Here is a 17,435-nt window from a genome sequence, read left to right as displayed (position 1 = left end):
AAACCCCCAAAAGCCAAATACCCAACACAATTCAAAAAAATCCAGCGTGGAAAAAAAAGTACATATATACCTCATATACTCTAGACGGTAGACAGAAAGGAGATAGGTAGACATGGCAAAGTCCAACTTATTGATCAGTGCTGACACTTCTGGAGGAGGATCCAAGAGATTTATTATGGTACTCCGTAATTCATTTAATTCAGCCTAAAGATGAATACATTCAGTTATCTAAAGCAGGAGGACTATAATAGTTTGTTTTGAAAGCATTTGCTGTCCAGCTTCTGAAACTTCACGGGACTGTTGTGCAGTGCTTTGATGTCACAGGACTAAACATCTAGACACATGCAGATTTCTATGTTATTTGGGAACCATACAAAGGCCTCTCATAAGCTCCAACTCTTCGGTCCACTTACACTCCTATCACAAATACTCTTCAGGTAAAATCTATCCTGCAGACACTAGAGAGACAGAAGTATACCGGTAGTAAGCCAGAAGAAAAAAGATAAAAGCTCAATTAACCTTTTTTTGAGCAGGGAGAGAGAATGAATGGGTTGTTTCCTTCCAAAGCTTTTTTTTTTTTTTTTCTTTTTTTTTTTTACACAGTACAAGTTTTATCAGCCTGATATAGAACGGATGAAGCAGACTATTAGAAGGCTTCCCTTTCCACACAAACTTGATTTCTATACTTAAACAAAAAAGCGTAGCTACCACATCAAACACATGTATTATCACACTCAGTGAAAACAAACCCAAGCCATTCACATACACTGTTGTCATAAAAGTAGTGTAAAAAAACCCTGTTTTTCACTAATAGGAGGCAGGTAAAAACAGTATTGCGCTATTCCAGAGAAGTATTTCTTCGTTACTATATTATTTTAATACCTGGAGGACATTATGGAAGGACATAATAAAAGAAATTGATTCTTACAGAAGTCACAGTATCATTTTTCATGGCGGAATTGTACTGAAGAACAGATCGAAGAGGTTCTTTGCTAGGAAACGTGAGTAATGGAGATTTGGTGGCAATTTCGCATACACCTTCATACCATTCTTCCGGCCACAGACCTGGAGCACAAGTGCAAAGGGGGGAGGGAATAAAAGAGGGGGAGGGAGAATACATTAAGCTGATACAGCTCAGTGAACCATATTCAGCGATTACTATCACCATTAAACCAAATTCTTACCAATCCTTTAACAAGTCTAACAGATTAAGATTCACAAAGTTAATCAGCATTATCAAGCCTTGCACTACTTCTTAGCGCCAACTTTTCATGTACCTATGCACAAACACTCAGCGCAAGTGGACTGTGTTCCAAACCCAACAAACATCCTTAGGTAGCTCCAAGTGAAACTTCCCAATGGAGAAGTTTCTACCTTGTCTCCGTCTTACACCTCCCTATGTGTCTGATCTTCCCTTTCAGAAACTTAGGTATCAAAACTCGTAAGTCATGGCTAACCAGCAGCATTAGCAGAGAAAACAAAAAGCAAAAAAAGCCTACGTACAAGAACAAATCATACTGTGCTCAATCCCATGGCAAAACAGGACCAGGATGTAATGAAATTCTACTAGAAAACTGTCACATAAGCTGCTTACTTTATGCTTTATGTCTGTAATCTTTCTTCAGCCTATTGTGAATGATTTTCATACAATTACACTTATGTTCATCAAGAGTTTAAATCTGAGTATCAATGCTATTCTACTAGAATTTACACTACCTGATCCTTCCACAGCAAATCCCATCAGCACTGAATACAACCAGAAGTCACGGAAGAGCTTTTGCAGCCTGGGCTTGGCCTCCTTGATGGGTGGCAAGCGCCTAGTGAGCTAACAAAGAAAACAAAATTAAAATCTGAAGATGCTGGGGGTTACAGTAACTTAACTCTATGTTAATGAATCAGTTCATGTACTTTAATTTAGTATGATTTCCAAATGCAATATTGTCATCTAATTTCTAATAATAGACTAATATTATTCTAAACTAACATTACATTGCTCTCATTACACTGAAGAAAATTTGATTTTGTTAGAATACCTTAAATGATAATATTTGAAATACATGAAGCAAAAATTCACTTGGTTTTACACAGGATTATACCATATTGATGCAGTAACCTCTAAAGAGGAAACAGTATCAGTATACAACAACTGCAGAGAGGAAGAGATCACAGCATCCTTTAAACTGAGAGTTGAAGACAATACCATGCGGCTTTGTTTCAGCACAAATGAACTCAAAAACAAAATATTAGTCTAACGTATTTTTGGTTGCTATTTTTTATTGGCTTTGCAGAAATATGTTGAGGCACCATTTGGGGATCTTTTATTGTTTGCACCCACGCACACAATGACATCAGTCCTGGAGAATTTACTGTCTAAACAAGCAAGTAAGAGAACATTATTTTTTAATACATTTAAAGTTGACACTTTTTGTACAAACAGCCACTAGCACTGGAGCACACTTTATATACTCCCAGTCAACATGATATGCAATTTTATATAAATTTATAAAACAAATATGATACTGTGTGATCTTAAAAAGTGTTAGAAGCACATGCTGTGTTTAAAAAGTAAAAGAAAAGGCTCATTAAATTGAGAGCTTTATCCAATTCAACTGGATATGATTAATGAAAGCTTTAAGAAAATGTTAGATTGTAATCTAAACCATAATCTAAGCCTCTATTTTAGTAAAATTAACCTGAGTTTAAGCTGGTGAAATGCACTATACTAGTAAGTTGGTTGTGCAAAGCAAATGTCTACAACAATACAACACTGACTAAAGTAGCCCGATCATCCCAACCACAGCAGTCTCAGTCGGGGATTCTGTGTTTTAGGGACATACAAAGAGAAAGATGTCCCCAATCTCAGAGAGCACAAAGTAGCAGCAACTGGATTTTTGCTACTCATAAACAGCCAAGTTTATGAGCGTGCTTGACTCTGAAACCTTACATACATGCCAATTTTTGCTCAAAGATTTTTCTCAAAAGCGAACAAGTACCTGCAAAGCCATAGAAGTTGCTCAATAAACAACATACAATTCAGCACAGACCACTATGCAAGAGAGGGATTTTGGCTGACAAAGCGAGTTAGTGTTTGGTTTAGAGCATGTTTACTTTGGAGATGCACAAAAAACTAGCGTCAAAGTTCAGCTTTAAACCCTTCCATTCCCCTTACATGAGCTATTCAACACATCCTTTCTGTACAGCGGCTTAAAGGTAAGCTTCTTTTACGTTTTCTGGTATTTTAGTTAGATCTGACACAAAGACACATATATTGCAGTGAGGGGGGGGATGTTTTGCCTATATAAATGCAGCTAAACAATAATTAAACTTTGTTGAAGATGAAAATGTAAAGTTGGGAACTACAGAGAGCAAATTCTTGTATGACTGAAGCAGAAAATTCATAGTTACTGCATGGAGTACCTTAGCTCTATGGGCTTTATTTCTGGGGGTGGGGAAAGACAAGCAATGAATTTATAAAGATGCAAATAAAATACCAACTGAAGTCCTTCAGTCACAATGCAAAACCCTTTAAAAGGCAGCTGCTAGTGATCCTTCATTATTACAAAAAAATAATTATTTTTGATATGGAAAAGTCACCTTAAATGGTTTTAAGATTGCAGGCTTAACAGGGAGAATTTAATAGATTAAGATTTTCACTTAATTACTTCAGTCCTGCTACTGCATGTTTGGAAATATTTGTCTTCCCATGTTGGCTTTATTCACATTTATACAGGCAAGTTATCTATATATTTCATGTCTATAAAAGAGCTCTTTACACTCTTTGCTAGTTTTAAAAACATTTTTATCAATGCTATTAGTAAGGTTTTTGTATTGACAGTATTCTGTGTTTTTTTCCTAGACTATACTGTTTGCTTTTTTTCTCAAAATAAATACTATCAGTGGAAACTGAGTTTACAAAGTCATCAAATAACAAGGAATTTGTTCAGAAATCAAAAGCCTGGCAGTCAGACAGCCATTTTACAGTTTCAAATGATACAGAATTATTACATTCTTATATTTTGGTCTTTCTTTGATTATCATATGAAGGAATTGCACTTTTTTGTATCTTTTAAGGCCACTAATTATTGCAACCCATGATTACGGCGAAAAGTCTCTCAGACTCGCTTCTGGCTACAGTGCTGTACAGCTGAGGAAGGCTGATTCATTCTCTTCACATAATACGCATCTAAGGCGTAGTTCTTGGCTTCAAAAAATCACAGAAAAATGCTACTGCCCAATATTCAATAGACAAACAGACTAAGCTTTCTTTTTTTTTTTTGAAAAAAGGAAGTTCTACTTAAATACATTCTCAAACAAAATAACTAAGGTTAGAAATCTAGCATCAGAATAACATTAAGACTAGAGAAACAAAGTTCTAAATCTGAACTTAGAGAGACCTCACATGATGAGGAAAACAAAAAAAAAAAAAAAGAGTGCTACATATTGTGCAGTCCTACAGAAATTAAATGTAACCAAACAATAAGCAGAATCAAGAGAACCATTAATGAAAGAGGCAGATCAGTACACCACAGTTGTTAAAGTGTGCACGGCCAAGGAGTAACACACCCAAGTAAGACGAGGCCAAGACATGCTTACGCCTACCACAGGGCAGGCAATCCCACTAAGGCCATTAAGTACAAATGCATGTCTTTCTCCAGGTTTGTTGCTACATCCATAGATCATCTTTATTCCATCCAATTTCAGCCTTGCCTTTCAAGGAATACTCCCATAAAACTCCAATATTTTCCTGTAGCTACGCAATATACATTTTCCAAATTCTTCTGCACATCCCAGCCTTTCGATATGCTCCTTTAATGAATGCCCGGTCCCTCCTCCTCCCAAGCTCAAAACTTTGAAGCTATCTTCACATCTACTTGTTAGCATACATTAGTAACACAGTATACATTTTAAGTGTTACTGGTTTACAAATCAAGAGTTCTAGATATTTTAGGTAACCAGTTTGTTGCTGCTCGAATATCAATAAGCACTTCTCCTATGGCAAGGAGTCAACAGATCACTTGGCAGACTTGAGACATTGCATAAGCAAAACTGTTTTAGCAGTAAAACTGATTAAGCTCTGTACCAGTAAAAGTACTGTCAAATAAGATAACTACAGATCTTATGGCCTGACAATTCAAAGTGAATCTGAAATTCTCACTTAGGGGATAGGCAACTGTGAAATGTAATTACCATACACCTTCTCAACTGTTATGTTGTCTTCCAGCTTTTAACCTCTCAGAATGAAGCTCCTAGCTCATTTGTTTGCCCTTGCTCTCATTATAACCTCCACATTTTGTGGGATCAAGGACTTCAGTGAGCATTTTGAAAGCCTTAATGATGCACATCCACATGAAAATGGGACCTATGATATGTCAAACTTTCCACCAGAGTTCCACAGAGAAAACACTATCACTAATGATCTGATTGCTGAAGAGGAGGAGGAAGAGGACTATCTAGACTTTGAAAAGATACTGGGTGAAGATGACTACGGTGACATTATTGATGCTGGTCCATACATGATTTCTGAAGTTCAGCAAGGAAATATTCTTGAACTTTTCCAGGGCAAAACCAGGATCCAGCGCCTTAATATCCTCAATGCAAACTTTGGCTTCAACCTTTACCGAAGCGTGGCAGACAAAGCCAACTCTTCAGATAATATTCTGATGGCTCCTGTTGGTATTTCCACTGCAATGGCTATGACTTCTCTGGGCCTGAAGGGTCACACTCACCAGGAAGTGTTATCTGTTCTTGGCTTTGAAGACTTCATTAATGCCAGCACTAAGTATGAGCTCATGACTGTTCATAATCTCTTCCGCAAACTCACTCATCGGCTTTTCAGGCGCAATTTTGGTTATACACTGAGGTCTGTCAGTGATCTTTATATTCGAAAGGACTTTTCTATTCTGAATGATTTCAAAAACAATATGAAAACATACTACTTTGCTGATGCACAACCAGCTGATTTTTCAGATCCTAACTTCATAACTAAAACCAATGAGCGTATCTTGAAGCTGACCAAAGGATTAATAAAGGAAGCTGTTGTGAATGTAAACCCTTCAACACTGATGATGATTCTTAACTGTCTTTACTTTAAAGGTAAAAATCTTTTATTTCAATTTTTAGCAGTGGATTATCTCAGGTTGCAATGAACTGCATACTTCATTAGAAATCCAAGAGTGAACTTAACTCTAGTCTACAGCTCAAAATAACCTATCGTCTCCCTAATTTAGAAGAATCTGTATTGTAAGTCCATATTTTGCATGTTTCTCTAGCACTCTGATGTTCCAATCATGCCCTGAAGTTACAGTAGGTACTGTTCAAAGACAGCAAACACTTATTACATCCAAAAGTTTATATTCCAAAAGTAAGACAAAAGACAGATGAATGCAGAACAGCCTCAGAAAGCATAAGCTTTGTAAGAGTCCCTTGGATGGTGAAGTTATTACTTTACACGTGAGCATATGTTATTAGTCAGATTTACTCCTGTTTTCAGGTTATTGGCTTCAGTGAAACTGTATTAGTTGATTTCCGTTAAAGTACTTAATATTTCTGAAGTATTCAGGATTCATAGGAATGATCAGCTTTGAAAAATTTCAGCTTAAAGTATGTAATTTTATATGATCAGAATGTAATCCTTGACAACAGGCCTATTCAGGGGACTGAAGAAAGTAACCAAAACAGTCCTCCACTAAAACTAAAAACAAATGCATCCACTCCTTGGAACATTTTGGTAAACTCAGTAGTGACTGTCTGCTGACATGGGCTCCTAAGTTTTTCATTACAGGCTGAACAGTCAAGAGGCTTGGGATAAAGACTGTACAATATATTCCTATTATAAAACCTTATTTTCAATTTCTTTACATTTAAATTAATAACTTGTAGTGAGATTTTCAACGCTGATTATCTGCCTCAGGTTGAAAGTTTGATAGTTTTTCAATAAACTTCTTAAATCATATTAAGTGAGCAAGAGGTGGGAGCTGCCAGTGGGAGAGGACAGAAAAGAAATCCCGTACTGACTGTACAAGATAAAAAAAACAGACGAAGGTAAAGTAAAACTCCAGTAGGGAAAGACAGGGTGCCACAAAAGGATAGTAATGTCTGGAAATACAACACACTCCTTTCCATAACCTAGAAAGGGGTTTCCTTGTCCTGATTATGTCCCTGCTTCCAGGAAGCACATACTCAAGGGCTCTCTTGCACCTTCTTAGCATTTGATTTTGCAACAGTGTTCTTATAAGTTTTCTGTAATACACCTTTCTCACTTAAAAGGCATTACTTCCTTGAATAATGCTGCTTGTCCTTTTAAAAAATCTGGAGCAGTCATCAGTATACAATCCAAATAATCCCACGGTTTGAAATGACCAAAGGTATTTCTATCCTTAAGTACAGCTCTGATAATCCTATCTTATCTTATTAAATATATGGCTTTACTAACCAGTAAAAAAAAAATTACACAAAGTGAAGCAGATCCACTACTTTTTCCCTATTTGGTCAAATTTAAAATATCTTTTGTTTTACAAGACATACCCTGATATCATTAAATGCTTCCACCAACTTAGAAAACAAAAACACCAGGCAAAAGTAAATAATTTTCCTATGGAAACACGTGGGTCACCAAGCCTGAAAACACTTTTAGTTAATTTTCTTTCCCCCAAGGTGCCACAAAGGCCTGTTAGTCCAAACTGCCTTGTTTACCCATAAGTTTCTTCTGCTGAATGCTGTAATTTCTAACACTTAAAACCTGAAAGATCATTTTCACATTGATGTCTCCCATTCTTTCATCTTATGGCCACAGTCTTCTGGCACTTCCACTTCAAGTGGATTTGATCTTTTAAAAGCAAGTTCTGTTCTCAGGTTTCCTCATTTCCCCACCAGTCTTTTTAGGCATGATGATTTTTGTCCACATCTTTCCATTCAGAGTATTTACACTGCTTGTATCATTACAGACAAGCTTTGTTAAGCTCTCAGAGGTAAGAAACGTATGAGTATCCTCAGATACACACAGATGCCCAGTACCACACAAGATATTGAATAAGGGGATAGTTTCCAAACACTATACAGTCTCAAACTCCTTTTATGATAAATATGATTGCAAAGGCATTGGAAGCTATTCAGTCTTGGGTAGGAAGCAAGTTTTATCCTGGATAGATGTCCAGTCTACCTCCAACTGAGATCCACCTCGTCCAGCTCCTGAACACTCATGTATGAGCTTCCTACCAAGTATCAGCTGGTTACTTTAGTCAAGGTAGATCATGGCAGCTTTTGATAACTGACAAGTTTTGCCAGGTCCAAAATTGCTCCGCTGAGATTCTAGTCATGAAAGCAAGAGAAGTCAATCAGTGGAGACAACTTCTGCCATCGCAGAAGGATCCAAAAGACATCATGGCGGGAAGATTCAAAACAGGAAGTCACAAAAGTCTGAAGTGCAAACTGGCTGCAGCTAAACCCAGACGATCATAGGGCTCCTGCTGGAGAACAGTAGTTTATTCCAAGACACAAACACCTGCCAAAGTGAAGTCAAGAGAAAAGTTTTCCTAGTGAAAGTGAGGAGCTGGGAGAGTTGATAAATTTCTCCCATTCCTTAGGCAACGACAATGCTGATGAAGCTCCTCTGGCTAACAGATGCTTCAGGTCATTAGCTAGCTAGAATCCTCACACTTCTGAATTTTGGTCCCCAAAAAACAGCTAGATGTTGTTTTTCCCTAAAAAGTAAGACAACTTGCTTGGGCATGGCACAATTCATTTTATATCCCATTCCCCTCAAAGCATTAACTTTAATAATTACAGTCTGATCACTTCTCAAATTGTTCCCTCTCAGTCTGACATATCAGGAAACTATTAGAATGCAAATCAGACTTGAGGCCTCTTTTTTTTTGTTACCTTTCAGTCAGTTGGGCAGAGTCCAATTAAGGATCTTAGAATCGCTTGCAACCTTTTTTAAAAGGTACTAATTAAGGTTAAATTTGTAGTCTCTCCACACAGTCGCATCCAAACTCCCCATGTATTTGCTTGCCAATGGTGATCTAAAATCCAGAGTTCTAACAGGAAATACCAATAGCCTTATGTCCACTATAAAATTCTAACTGTGTCTACTGATTAAGGAATAATGTTTTTTCCAGAGCCAGTTTTGAAGAAAGAGTTTTAGTAACATTGCTTAAAAAAAAAAAAAAAAAACCCACACACTTCTTTTACATAGTCAATAAATATCTGGGATAATACCCATCGAATCCCCATATAGCATGATTCGAGCCCTGATGGAAAAGCCTTCTGGCCTGTAAAAGGAGTGGGATTTAATTCTTTGGGTGTAATCTGTTAGATGACAAACTCTCTCAGGTGTGTTGAAATCAAATCAAAGCAGTTCAGAGAATTAAGCAGTCAACACCCAAACTCTTCAGGATGTCTTAATATGAAAAGTTAATTTGCTCAAATGAACTAAGTCATGGTAAAGCCTTCAGCATATCTTTTAAAAGAGTATGCAAAATGAAAAAATTGTTACTTAGCTTGATGCAATAACAACACATTTCAAACAGACCATTTCAGTAATGATTTCAGCTATCAGATCCCTCAGAAAAATAGCTATCAGTTCTGTTAGATGCAAGATCTGCCAGATGTTTTGCATCTGTTTAAACTCTAATTTCTTAATTCTCTCTCTCTAATTTCTTAATTTCTAATTCCCTCTAGAAAAATAGTACACAAGCCCGTTCAGATGTCCAATTTGTGTTTACCTACTTATGTAATTCAGAACATTCAAATCATACAAATGTTAAGTTAGAAATAAAGCAAGGAATTCTAAAGTCACTATAAAACCTGTCATCTTATTTAGGCTTAGTAAAAATTAACAATCTACTACGGTATTTTCAAATTCACAAGGTGTTATTTTGGGAATATTTTATTAAACAAGGTTCTTAGGGTTTTTTGGTTTATCTGTTTTCCGCACTGTGTTAACAGGAACATGGGAAAATAAGTTTCCAGTAGAAATGACAATCAAGAGAAGTTTCCGACTGAATGAAAAGCAAACAATAAAGGTTCCTATGATGCAGACTAAAGGGAACTTCCTAGCTGCTGCAGACCCCGAGCTAGATTGTGGTGTGATCCAGCTCCCATTCGTGGGGAACATCAGTATGCTGATTGTACTTCCACACAAGCTCTCTGGCATGAAAGCCCTAGAAAAGCAAATAACACCTCAAGTGGTTGAAAAATGGCAAAGGAGCATGACAAACAGGTATCTGCTGAAAAGTTAGAGTCTTAATATACTATCTTGATGAGAATGGCAAGGGTAAGTAAACAGCACAGAAGATAACATATGGTATTTTGATTAAAAACATTAACTAGCTCTAAACCAAAAATAATAAAAAGATGGATTTACTGAACCAAGTATCAGGACCAATGATCTCCCAGAATTCAAACACCAGTGAGAAACCAAGGGAGGTGGAAGTTTCTAATGGAGTCCCATTGTTCTTGCTATTAAGTATTTAATACTGTGGATTTAAAAAAAAAGTTCTCACTGATAAAGTTTGCAAAGAAGAGAAAAAATAGCAGTGTGATAACAACAGGTTATTTCTGCAGAACAGTCCGGATCATATGGTAAGTAGTCTATGTTCATTCCAGCAACATGCATACCGACACATCTGAAACATGAGGCCATACATTCAGTAACTAACAGTGCAGACCACAATTATGGGGGAGAGAAAAAAATTATGTAGCCTGTATTATGGACGATGTCAGACTGGATAGTATCTGTCCTCTGACTTTAAAACAGATAAAAAGAGACGATTTGAGGAGCCAACCTATTTCTACTGTATAGAAGTAACAAATCTCTGATTCAGCACTCCTGAAAAATCTGACAGTTGAACATTTATTACAAGCATATGCAACTATATACTGAAACGCTCAGAGCCCTATATCCTGTAGTCACAACTGATGTAAAGCATCACAAGCATCATATTGACAAACTAACAGTCTGGGGAGGGGGACTTAAAACTAATGTTGCCCAAGTTTTGAATGTGAAAATACAGTACAAATTCTTGTATATTCCTTAGTCCTACTTGGTGAAAATGACAGAAAACCTAGACACATAAACCAAAGGAATAATGCAAATATATTTTTTCCCCAATGATTTTTCATTTTTTATTTTTATTTTTGCTAGAACAAGAGAAGTGGTTCTGCCTAAATTCAAGCTGGAGAAGAGCTATGACTTGATTGGTTTTCTGAGATCCATGGGAGTAGAAGAACTGTTTAATGAAAAAGGCAACTATTCTGGTATATCAGATGAAAAAGTCACTATTGACAGGGTACTTACTCTTCTTGTTTTCATTCCCTTACTGATTAAAATATATCACCTGAAAACATGGCAACACAGTAACAATAATTCAGTTTGATAAGCTAAAATAATATATTATCCTGTCTTTCCTGGAGACTGTAGGAGGCATGAGGATGTCTCTGTATGTACTTGTACTCTGGTTAATGAGGATTATGTTTAATCAGATGTCAAACTTACTACAAGCATTGCGGTCATTCAGTCAGGAACAGGCCTGTTCAGAAACCAAAAGCAAAGGACTGTTGCCACACAGGAGCTACCAGCAAAACTGTCACAAGGGAGGTGAAAAAATGAAAGAAGGAATGCTGTGAGCACATGATTTTGAGTATACTGAAGAGATCCTCTATTTCCTTTTTTTTTGTTTTGTTTTTTGTTTTTTTTTCCTCTCTCCACAGTTCAATCACCAAGGCACGATCACTGTGAACGAGGAGGGCACAGAGGCTGCAGCAGTAACCAGCGTGGGGTTCATGCCTCTTTCTACTCAGATTCGCTTTATTGTCGATCGCCCCTTTTTGTTTCTCATCTATGAGCACCGTACCAGCTGCCTTCTGTTCATGGGTAGAGTTGTCAACCCTGCCAAGTCTTAAAAGCGGAGATCTCCAGCGTGTTCTTATACACAGGCTGTATGATTACACATTAATATACCAATATCGTAAAGTAAATGTTACTGTCATATTACTTATTACAAGTGCCACTGCTATCAAAACAAAATATTGTATCTGCGGATAGTTTCATATGAATGGACTCATAGCAGTAGGTGATTTGACTGCAATTTAAAATGGTTAGTGCCATGTATTGATATAAGTGTATTCAAAAAAAAGAAAATCACAAAGTAATTTACACTTTGTGTTCTACTTCAGTGTATAAAATGTAATCAATAAAATATTTAGACTATCTGGACGCTTAAAGTTTAGCTCTAAATTTGTGCTAGGGTGCCTATTTATAGGAAATAGAAATAAGGAATTCCTGAATACCTGACTGGTCTTAGAAACCTAAGCCTCTGCTGGATATTTTACATAATCTAACTTGAAAAAGAATGGCTGTCTACATTCTTGCTTTTGCTTGCATCATTTAACAGTCAACAGATTTATAGACCATGAGCCTTACGGACCAGTGGCCAAACAGAAGGAGATAAAATGTCTTAGAGGAATGAAATCCTCATGGATCCACTATTTTTCCCCTGCTTAACTTCAATGATTTCAATACAGTTCTCCTCTGCTCTTCGTTGGTACAAGCAATATCAGAGTTAGGCCAAACAGGTAAATTAAATAAAGATCCTTAGAAAACCTTTTATATTGAATAAATGCTCATTTCACCAGCTCTGTATCACCTATTCCTCTCTACCAAAAGTGATTTCTAGCAACCACAACATATGTTAAGGGTTCAAATACACTCTCCAGACTCAATTTTATGGACAAAATCTTTTTTGGCTTATCCTAAGACTATAGACTTTGAGTCATTTGGGTAACAATATGCACACTAAACACAAATCCATTTCACATTTGAAAAAGGGAAAATTTATCTGCATTCTGTAGCATATTACTACCTGCTAGAGGAAAAGTTGTACTTTATGTACAAGTTATTAAAATGAATGAACATAGTAATCTCTCATACCTTCCTTTGCATCATACCTTTTAAAATATGTGACTTATAATCTAGTAATTTTTAACTATTCATAGCATCAAATACTATATTTTTTAAATACATTCACATTTTAAATTTGTCTCATGTTACCAAAAATATGCAAAGTGAGCTATCAATCAACAGTTATTTGAAGGATCAAAAAGTTTTTAAAAAGCTGTTTTCCAATATTGAGTTTAATTTATTGATTTCATTTTGCTTTTACAGACTGCCATTTTTAATTTCGCATCTACTGCAATTATTTGCCCCATACAGAAAGCCTTTTTAACCTGACAGCAAATGAAACACCCATACTAGAAGGAACAGGATGGTGAAGAGTGGTGAAGAATATCAAATAATAAGCTCAGATGTTCTCTTTAATCCTACCTTACACTGTGCTTATTCTTAAGTCCATAGGGCAAAAAAATAACATACGGTATTAAATTAACATTCATATACACATTTTATTGTTTTATCTATATTCAAAAATAAAATCATATTCAAAAGATTAATTCTTCATGCCCCCAAATTTGATTAGTTTATCAAAGATTAAATGAGCTGGAGCATCTGAAACCAGGTGTTTTTGAGACCTAGGCAACAGGAACTATTCAAGGGAAAGAGGTCAAGCAGAAAAGCAAATTAGTTACTGCTCAAAACTCATGATCTTCATACATTGTGCAAGAAAGTCAAATATTTGCTCCAACAACCCTAATGTAACCATTAACTCTTGCTTCAGATTCTGGCACTGACTCCATTTAAAGGTCACATTGATTAAGAAAAATGTAATTAACACCAGCTACTCAGAACAAATATATCATCAATAAAAATTTGAAACAGAAAAGTATTTTCATAATTTTTACATCAGGTCTCTAACAAGCAGTAATCTTTTTTACATATGCAGGGATTGATCTTACCTTCACTGGAATCAGTGCTGACATTAGCACTGGCTTCACTGACAGTGGGCAAATACTGCCCACTACACTGTATCTCTCAAAACAGGACTAACTAGTTCATTCACAAACTGAATAACTATTGAATAGTAGTGATCCAAGATATTCCTAAAGACATTCCTGTAAAGCTAGGATGTGGCCCTTGCGAACACTGGTGAATTCAGGGAGAGCTTATGTTGGAAATTGATGGAAGGGATGGAGGAAGGTAAGAAGCAGTACTTTGATCTTTAACTGGTGCTGCAAAATTAAAGATGCTAATTTTAGGCTCCCCTCTTTGAAAGCTTCAGTAAAAAAGTTTATGAGGGCAGAGTATAAAGTAAATGAATCTTTCTACTTGTTAATGGATGCACAATATCAACAAGTTACAAATAGGCGTGCTGAGTGAAAGTATTTAATACATGTTCCCCTTTTGTCTCACTAGCTGTAGAGAAAACATCCCAAAGAAGAATTCAACTTCAGGAGGAGAGGAAATGACCTGATGTTTTTTGTCCTCCAGTAAGTTTGCCTATGGATCTTTTAGGCCTGAATTTTCTGTAAAAGCTCCAAGAGTTAGGTGACTATTCCCACTGACGTCGAAACCGAGCTTGGACATAACAAATTTTCTGTTGGAAATCTAGAAAAGCTGCACACTAATTTTTGGCTGGACTAGTAGTTTCATTTGGTTAAAAAAAAAAAAGTTTTTCCCCTGCAAACATTGTCAACCGAGACCAAAAATAGACATACATCACAATAAATCAGTCTGGAATGGCCAGTGTCCTTGAACATTTCCTAAAATGCTTTTAACATGAAAGCCAATCCTAGTTTCAGAAGATAGAGAGTACTTCCTCCCCTTCCTTCCTCCTCCATTTCAATGATTCATTTTTATTTTTATTTTTTTCTTTTTAAGAAGCAGACTTCACTGTGCTGCCAAGCTAGGATTTATTTTTAACTCTGTTTCTATTAACTTTTGTTTTTCGGTTTTCTCCTCAGGCCATTTTTTTTTCTAGATACGTGCTGCTTATTACATTGCACACCAATTGTTACTCAGAAAAATATCCCCTGTGGTATTATTTAGCTCATGAATCTTTTGAATTCATGACTAGCAACAAATTAACTCTGAAACACAAAAAATTAATTATTTTAAAAGATATGTCGTTATTAAACAAATTCTTATTCAAACCATCTGCCTTTGCAATAGCACTGATATTTGATACAGTAGAGAAATTATTCTGTTTGCAACTACCCAAACACTGGATACTCACCACAGCAATAACAGGAATAAGCACACCCAGATTCCCTGCACTACTGGAAGCCTGGAAAAGAAATGAGAAGTTTTCATCAAAACATCTACAAAAGCTTTTCTAAAATATTTGCTACATGACATATTTCAAGCATCAAACATTCTTACTCCCAATGACAACAAAAATATACATAGCCAATTACAGACCTGAATCCTGCAATTAGATGTGCATGAGCTGGCCCAGAAAACAGCCTAGAAATCCACAGGACTGTGCACAGACCCAGGAGTCTTTCAACAAAACTCTTCAGGTGGCTTCTCATAGATGAAGCCCATCACTGTGGCCCTGCTGCAGAACCTAGGCATAAAACTCAAAGCATGTACTACCCACCCCCGCCTTCTGAGGCTTCAGCATTGGAAAGAAAACATGATTTCCCACTGAACAGGCAAACTGAAGGGACGCCAGGATGGGGTCTTCTATACTGTACTCAGAAGTCAGCTATTATGCCTTGGTCTCAAGGGGGAAAAAAATCCATTGATATCATCTCTATTCTGACACCCAACAACTGCTAGAAAAATGCTCACATTAAATGGGTGTCCACAGCCAAGTGTCAAATGCTCGTCAAAAGCCTAATTTTACTACTGAAGTGAAGCCAAAAATAACCAGTCTGTAAAAAGACAGATTTCAAGAACTTATTTCACTAGAAAATACTGCCCACCCTGCTTAAGTACAAAAACCATAAGGAAAATAAAGATTTGCTTTGATTTAGCGGTTGTTTTTTTTTTTTAATTGCATTATATACAAGAAGTATGCTTGCTCCTTGGCCAAATGCAATGTTAAAAAACAGAAGCATTCACTTCACTCAGCACGGATTGTCTCTCACCTTCTCTGGTAAGGCAAACAGTGATAGCACAGACACGACGCACAGAGACATCTCTGAAGTCCTTCCCTCCCTCCCACATCCCTCCATCCTGAGCCGGGAGGGATGGGAACTCGCCAGCTCCCCCCTTGCCAAGAGAGGCCAGGTGACAGAGCCCGGTCCCGCAGCGGGGAGGCAAGGCAGGCCAGGCCAGCAGGGCACAGCTTTGCATGGAGCGGAGCAGCCCAAAAGGCAGGAATTACAATAAATGCCAAATAGCCTTCAGATGAGATAACATCGATGCAGCCCAACTAAAATGCATTTCTGTTATCTTTCTTGTAGTGTCCAAGACAAAGCCAAACAACAGTTGGGCCCTTAAATATTTTCAAAGGAAATAAGAGAATATCACTCGGTCAACTCTAGGGGCTCAGAACAACCGGAACCTGTCACAGAAATTCTTGTGCTAACATCAGGACGGTCCCCTTGCACATGACAGGCTGCTGCAGAGTCAGCGGAGATGCAAAAGACACAAGGTAACTCAGCTAGCCAGAACCCAGCATGTGACAGCGCTACATGCAACGGGAGAGCACTTGCTTTTCTACTAGCATTTTTGTTATAAAAATGGAATATCACCGCCTTTACAATAATATTCAGCACCAAAGATGAAGGGGATGCCATGACTTCCATCCCTGAGCATATCTATCCAGAGGACATTCGTGTTGACTATTAGCAATAGCAAAAATATCCCCCCGCAAGCCAGTTTCTGCACGGTTGAAAGATCTGGTTTAAAAAACAACAACCACCACCACAAAACAAAAAAGACCCTGAAGGCATTTAATGGTTATTGAGCCAATTTAAGTTTAAAAAAAAAAAGGATATGCTGAGAAGCAGAACATAAACAAACAATATTATAACTCTGACAACCCTCAAAGATAAAGAAACTTGTTTTTGTTTATTTCCAAATATTCCAAAGTGAGTTTCAAAACAGGTGAGAGCACAGCACGTGCAGGGTCTTTCTTACTTTAACTTTTCCCGAAAATGAATCAATCCAGTCTGCAGAATACCTTTCATAACTTTTTACTCTATGTTGAGTAAAGAGTGTTCTAGTAAAAACTGCTATCAGTATCTTCAAAATAAAGAAACACTGCCTCCTAGCTCAAATCCAGGCTAAATCAATTGCACGTTTTTTCATTTGCAGGCAGCTTTAAGTCACAGCAAGTTTGTCTCCCATAGTTATTCTGAGACTTAAACAGCACAAAAATATCACCAGATGAATAAGGGTGGATTCTAATTTAAAAGTATCATGTTAGAACAATGTTCACAAGCTGTGCGACCATTTCAGCCCACTTATCTGTGGTAAAAGAATCTACGAAACCTGTGCAGAGGGATTTTCCACCAGAGATCTAATGGAAAGTAAAGATTTTGGACTTGTCCTAGTTTCCTTTTAAGAGTAATTGGCATCCCTGCTTAAATGC

At 37.0% G+C, this 17,435-nt stretch overlaps 2 protein-coding genes across 5 annotated transcripts in view; one reads left to right on the top strand and one right to left on the bottom strand.

Annotated features, from left to right (window-relative positions):
* PI4KA (phosphatidylinositol 4-kinase alpha) overlaps nucleotides 1-17,435 on the bottom strand; it is a 66,569-nt gene that overhangs the window by 27,538 nt on the left and 21,596 nt on the right. For all 3 annotated transcript variants that reach the window (XM_067306930.1, XM_067306932.1, XM_067306931.1), the window contains exons 19-22: nucleotides 15,126-15,176; nucleotides 1,717-1,825; nucleotides 929-1,065; nucleotides 71-204 (exon numbers count right to left, since the gene is read on the bottom strand). In XM_067306930.1, the coding sequence (XP_067163031.1) occupies nucleotides 71-204; nucleotides 929-1,065; nucleotides 1,717-1,825; nucleotides 15,126-15,176 (431 nt within the window). The remainder of the gene's footprint in view (nucleotides 1-70; nucleotides 205-928; nucleotides 1,066-1,716; nucleotides 1,826-15,125; nucleotides 15,177-17,435) is intronic.
* On the top strand, nucleotides 3,152-14,877 carry SERPIND1 (serpin family D member 1). Of its 2 annotated transcripts, XM_067306933.1 has the most exons (7): nucleotides 3,152-3,210; nucleotides 5,222-6,093; nucleotides 9,946-10,219; nucleotides 11,144-11,288; nucleotides 11,710-12,573; nucleotides 14,306-14,379; nucleotides 14,854-14,877. In XM_067306933.1, the coding sequence occupies exons 2-5, from the start codon at nucleotides 5,238-5,240 to the stop codon at nucleotides 11,899-11,901; spliced, it is 1,467 nt and encodes a 488-aa protein (XP_067163034.1). In that variant the 5' UTR covers nucleotides 3,152-3,210; nucleotides 5,222-5,237; the 3' UTR covers nucleotides 11,902-12,573; nucleotides 14,306-14,379; nucleotides 14,854-14,877. The 2 variants fall into 2 exon arrangements, with proteins under 2 accessions (XP_067163034.1, XP_013800969.2); XM_013945515.2 differs by lacking the exon at nucleotides 14,854-14,877 and having other exon boundaries at nucleotides 14,306-14,561.

Source organism: Apteryx mantelli, chromosome 17 (assembly GCF_036417845.1).
Source record: "Apteryx mantelli isolate bAptMan1 chromosome 17, bAptMan1.hap1, whole genome shotgun sequence".
Lineage (NCBI taxonomy): Eukaryota > Metazoa > Chordata > Aves > Apterygiformes > Apterygidae > Apteryx > Apteryx mantelli.
Note: the sequence above shows the minus strand (reverse complement) of the source record. Positions and strands in the feature narration are given on the sequence as shown.

Bases quoted from the DNA above. Each gene is read 5' to 3' on its own strand.
- SERPIND1 (XM_067306933.1), top strand. From the start codon at position 5,238: ATGAAGCTCCTAGCTCATTTGTTTGCCCTTGCTCTCATTATAACCTCC. The intron at 6,094-9,945 runs GTAAAAATCTTT...CTGTGTTAACAG, and splicing joins TAACTGTCTTTACTTTAAAG to GAACATGGGAAAATAAGTTT. The intron at 11,289-11,709 runs GTACTTACTCTT...CTCTCTCCACAG, and splicing joins AAAAAGTCACTATTGACAGG to TTCAATCACCAAGGCACGAT.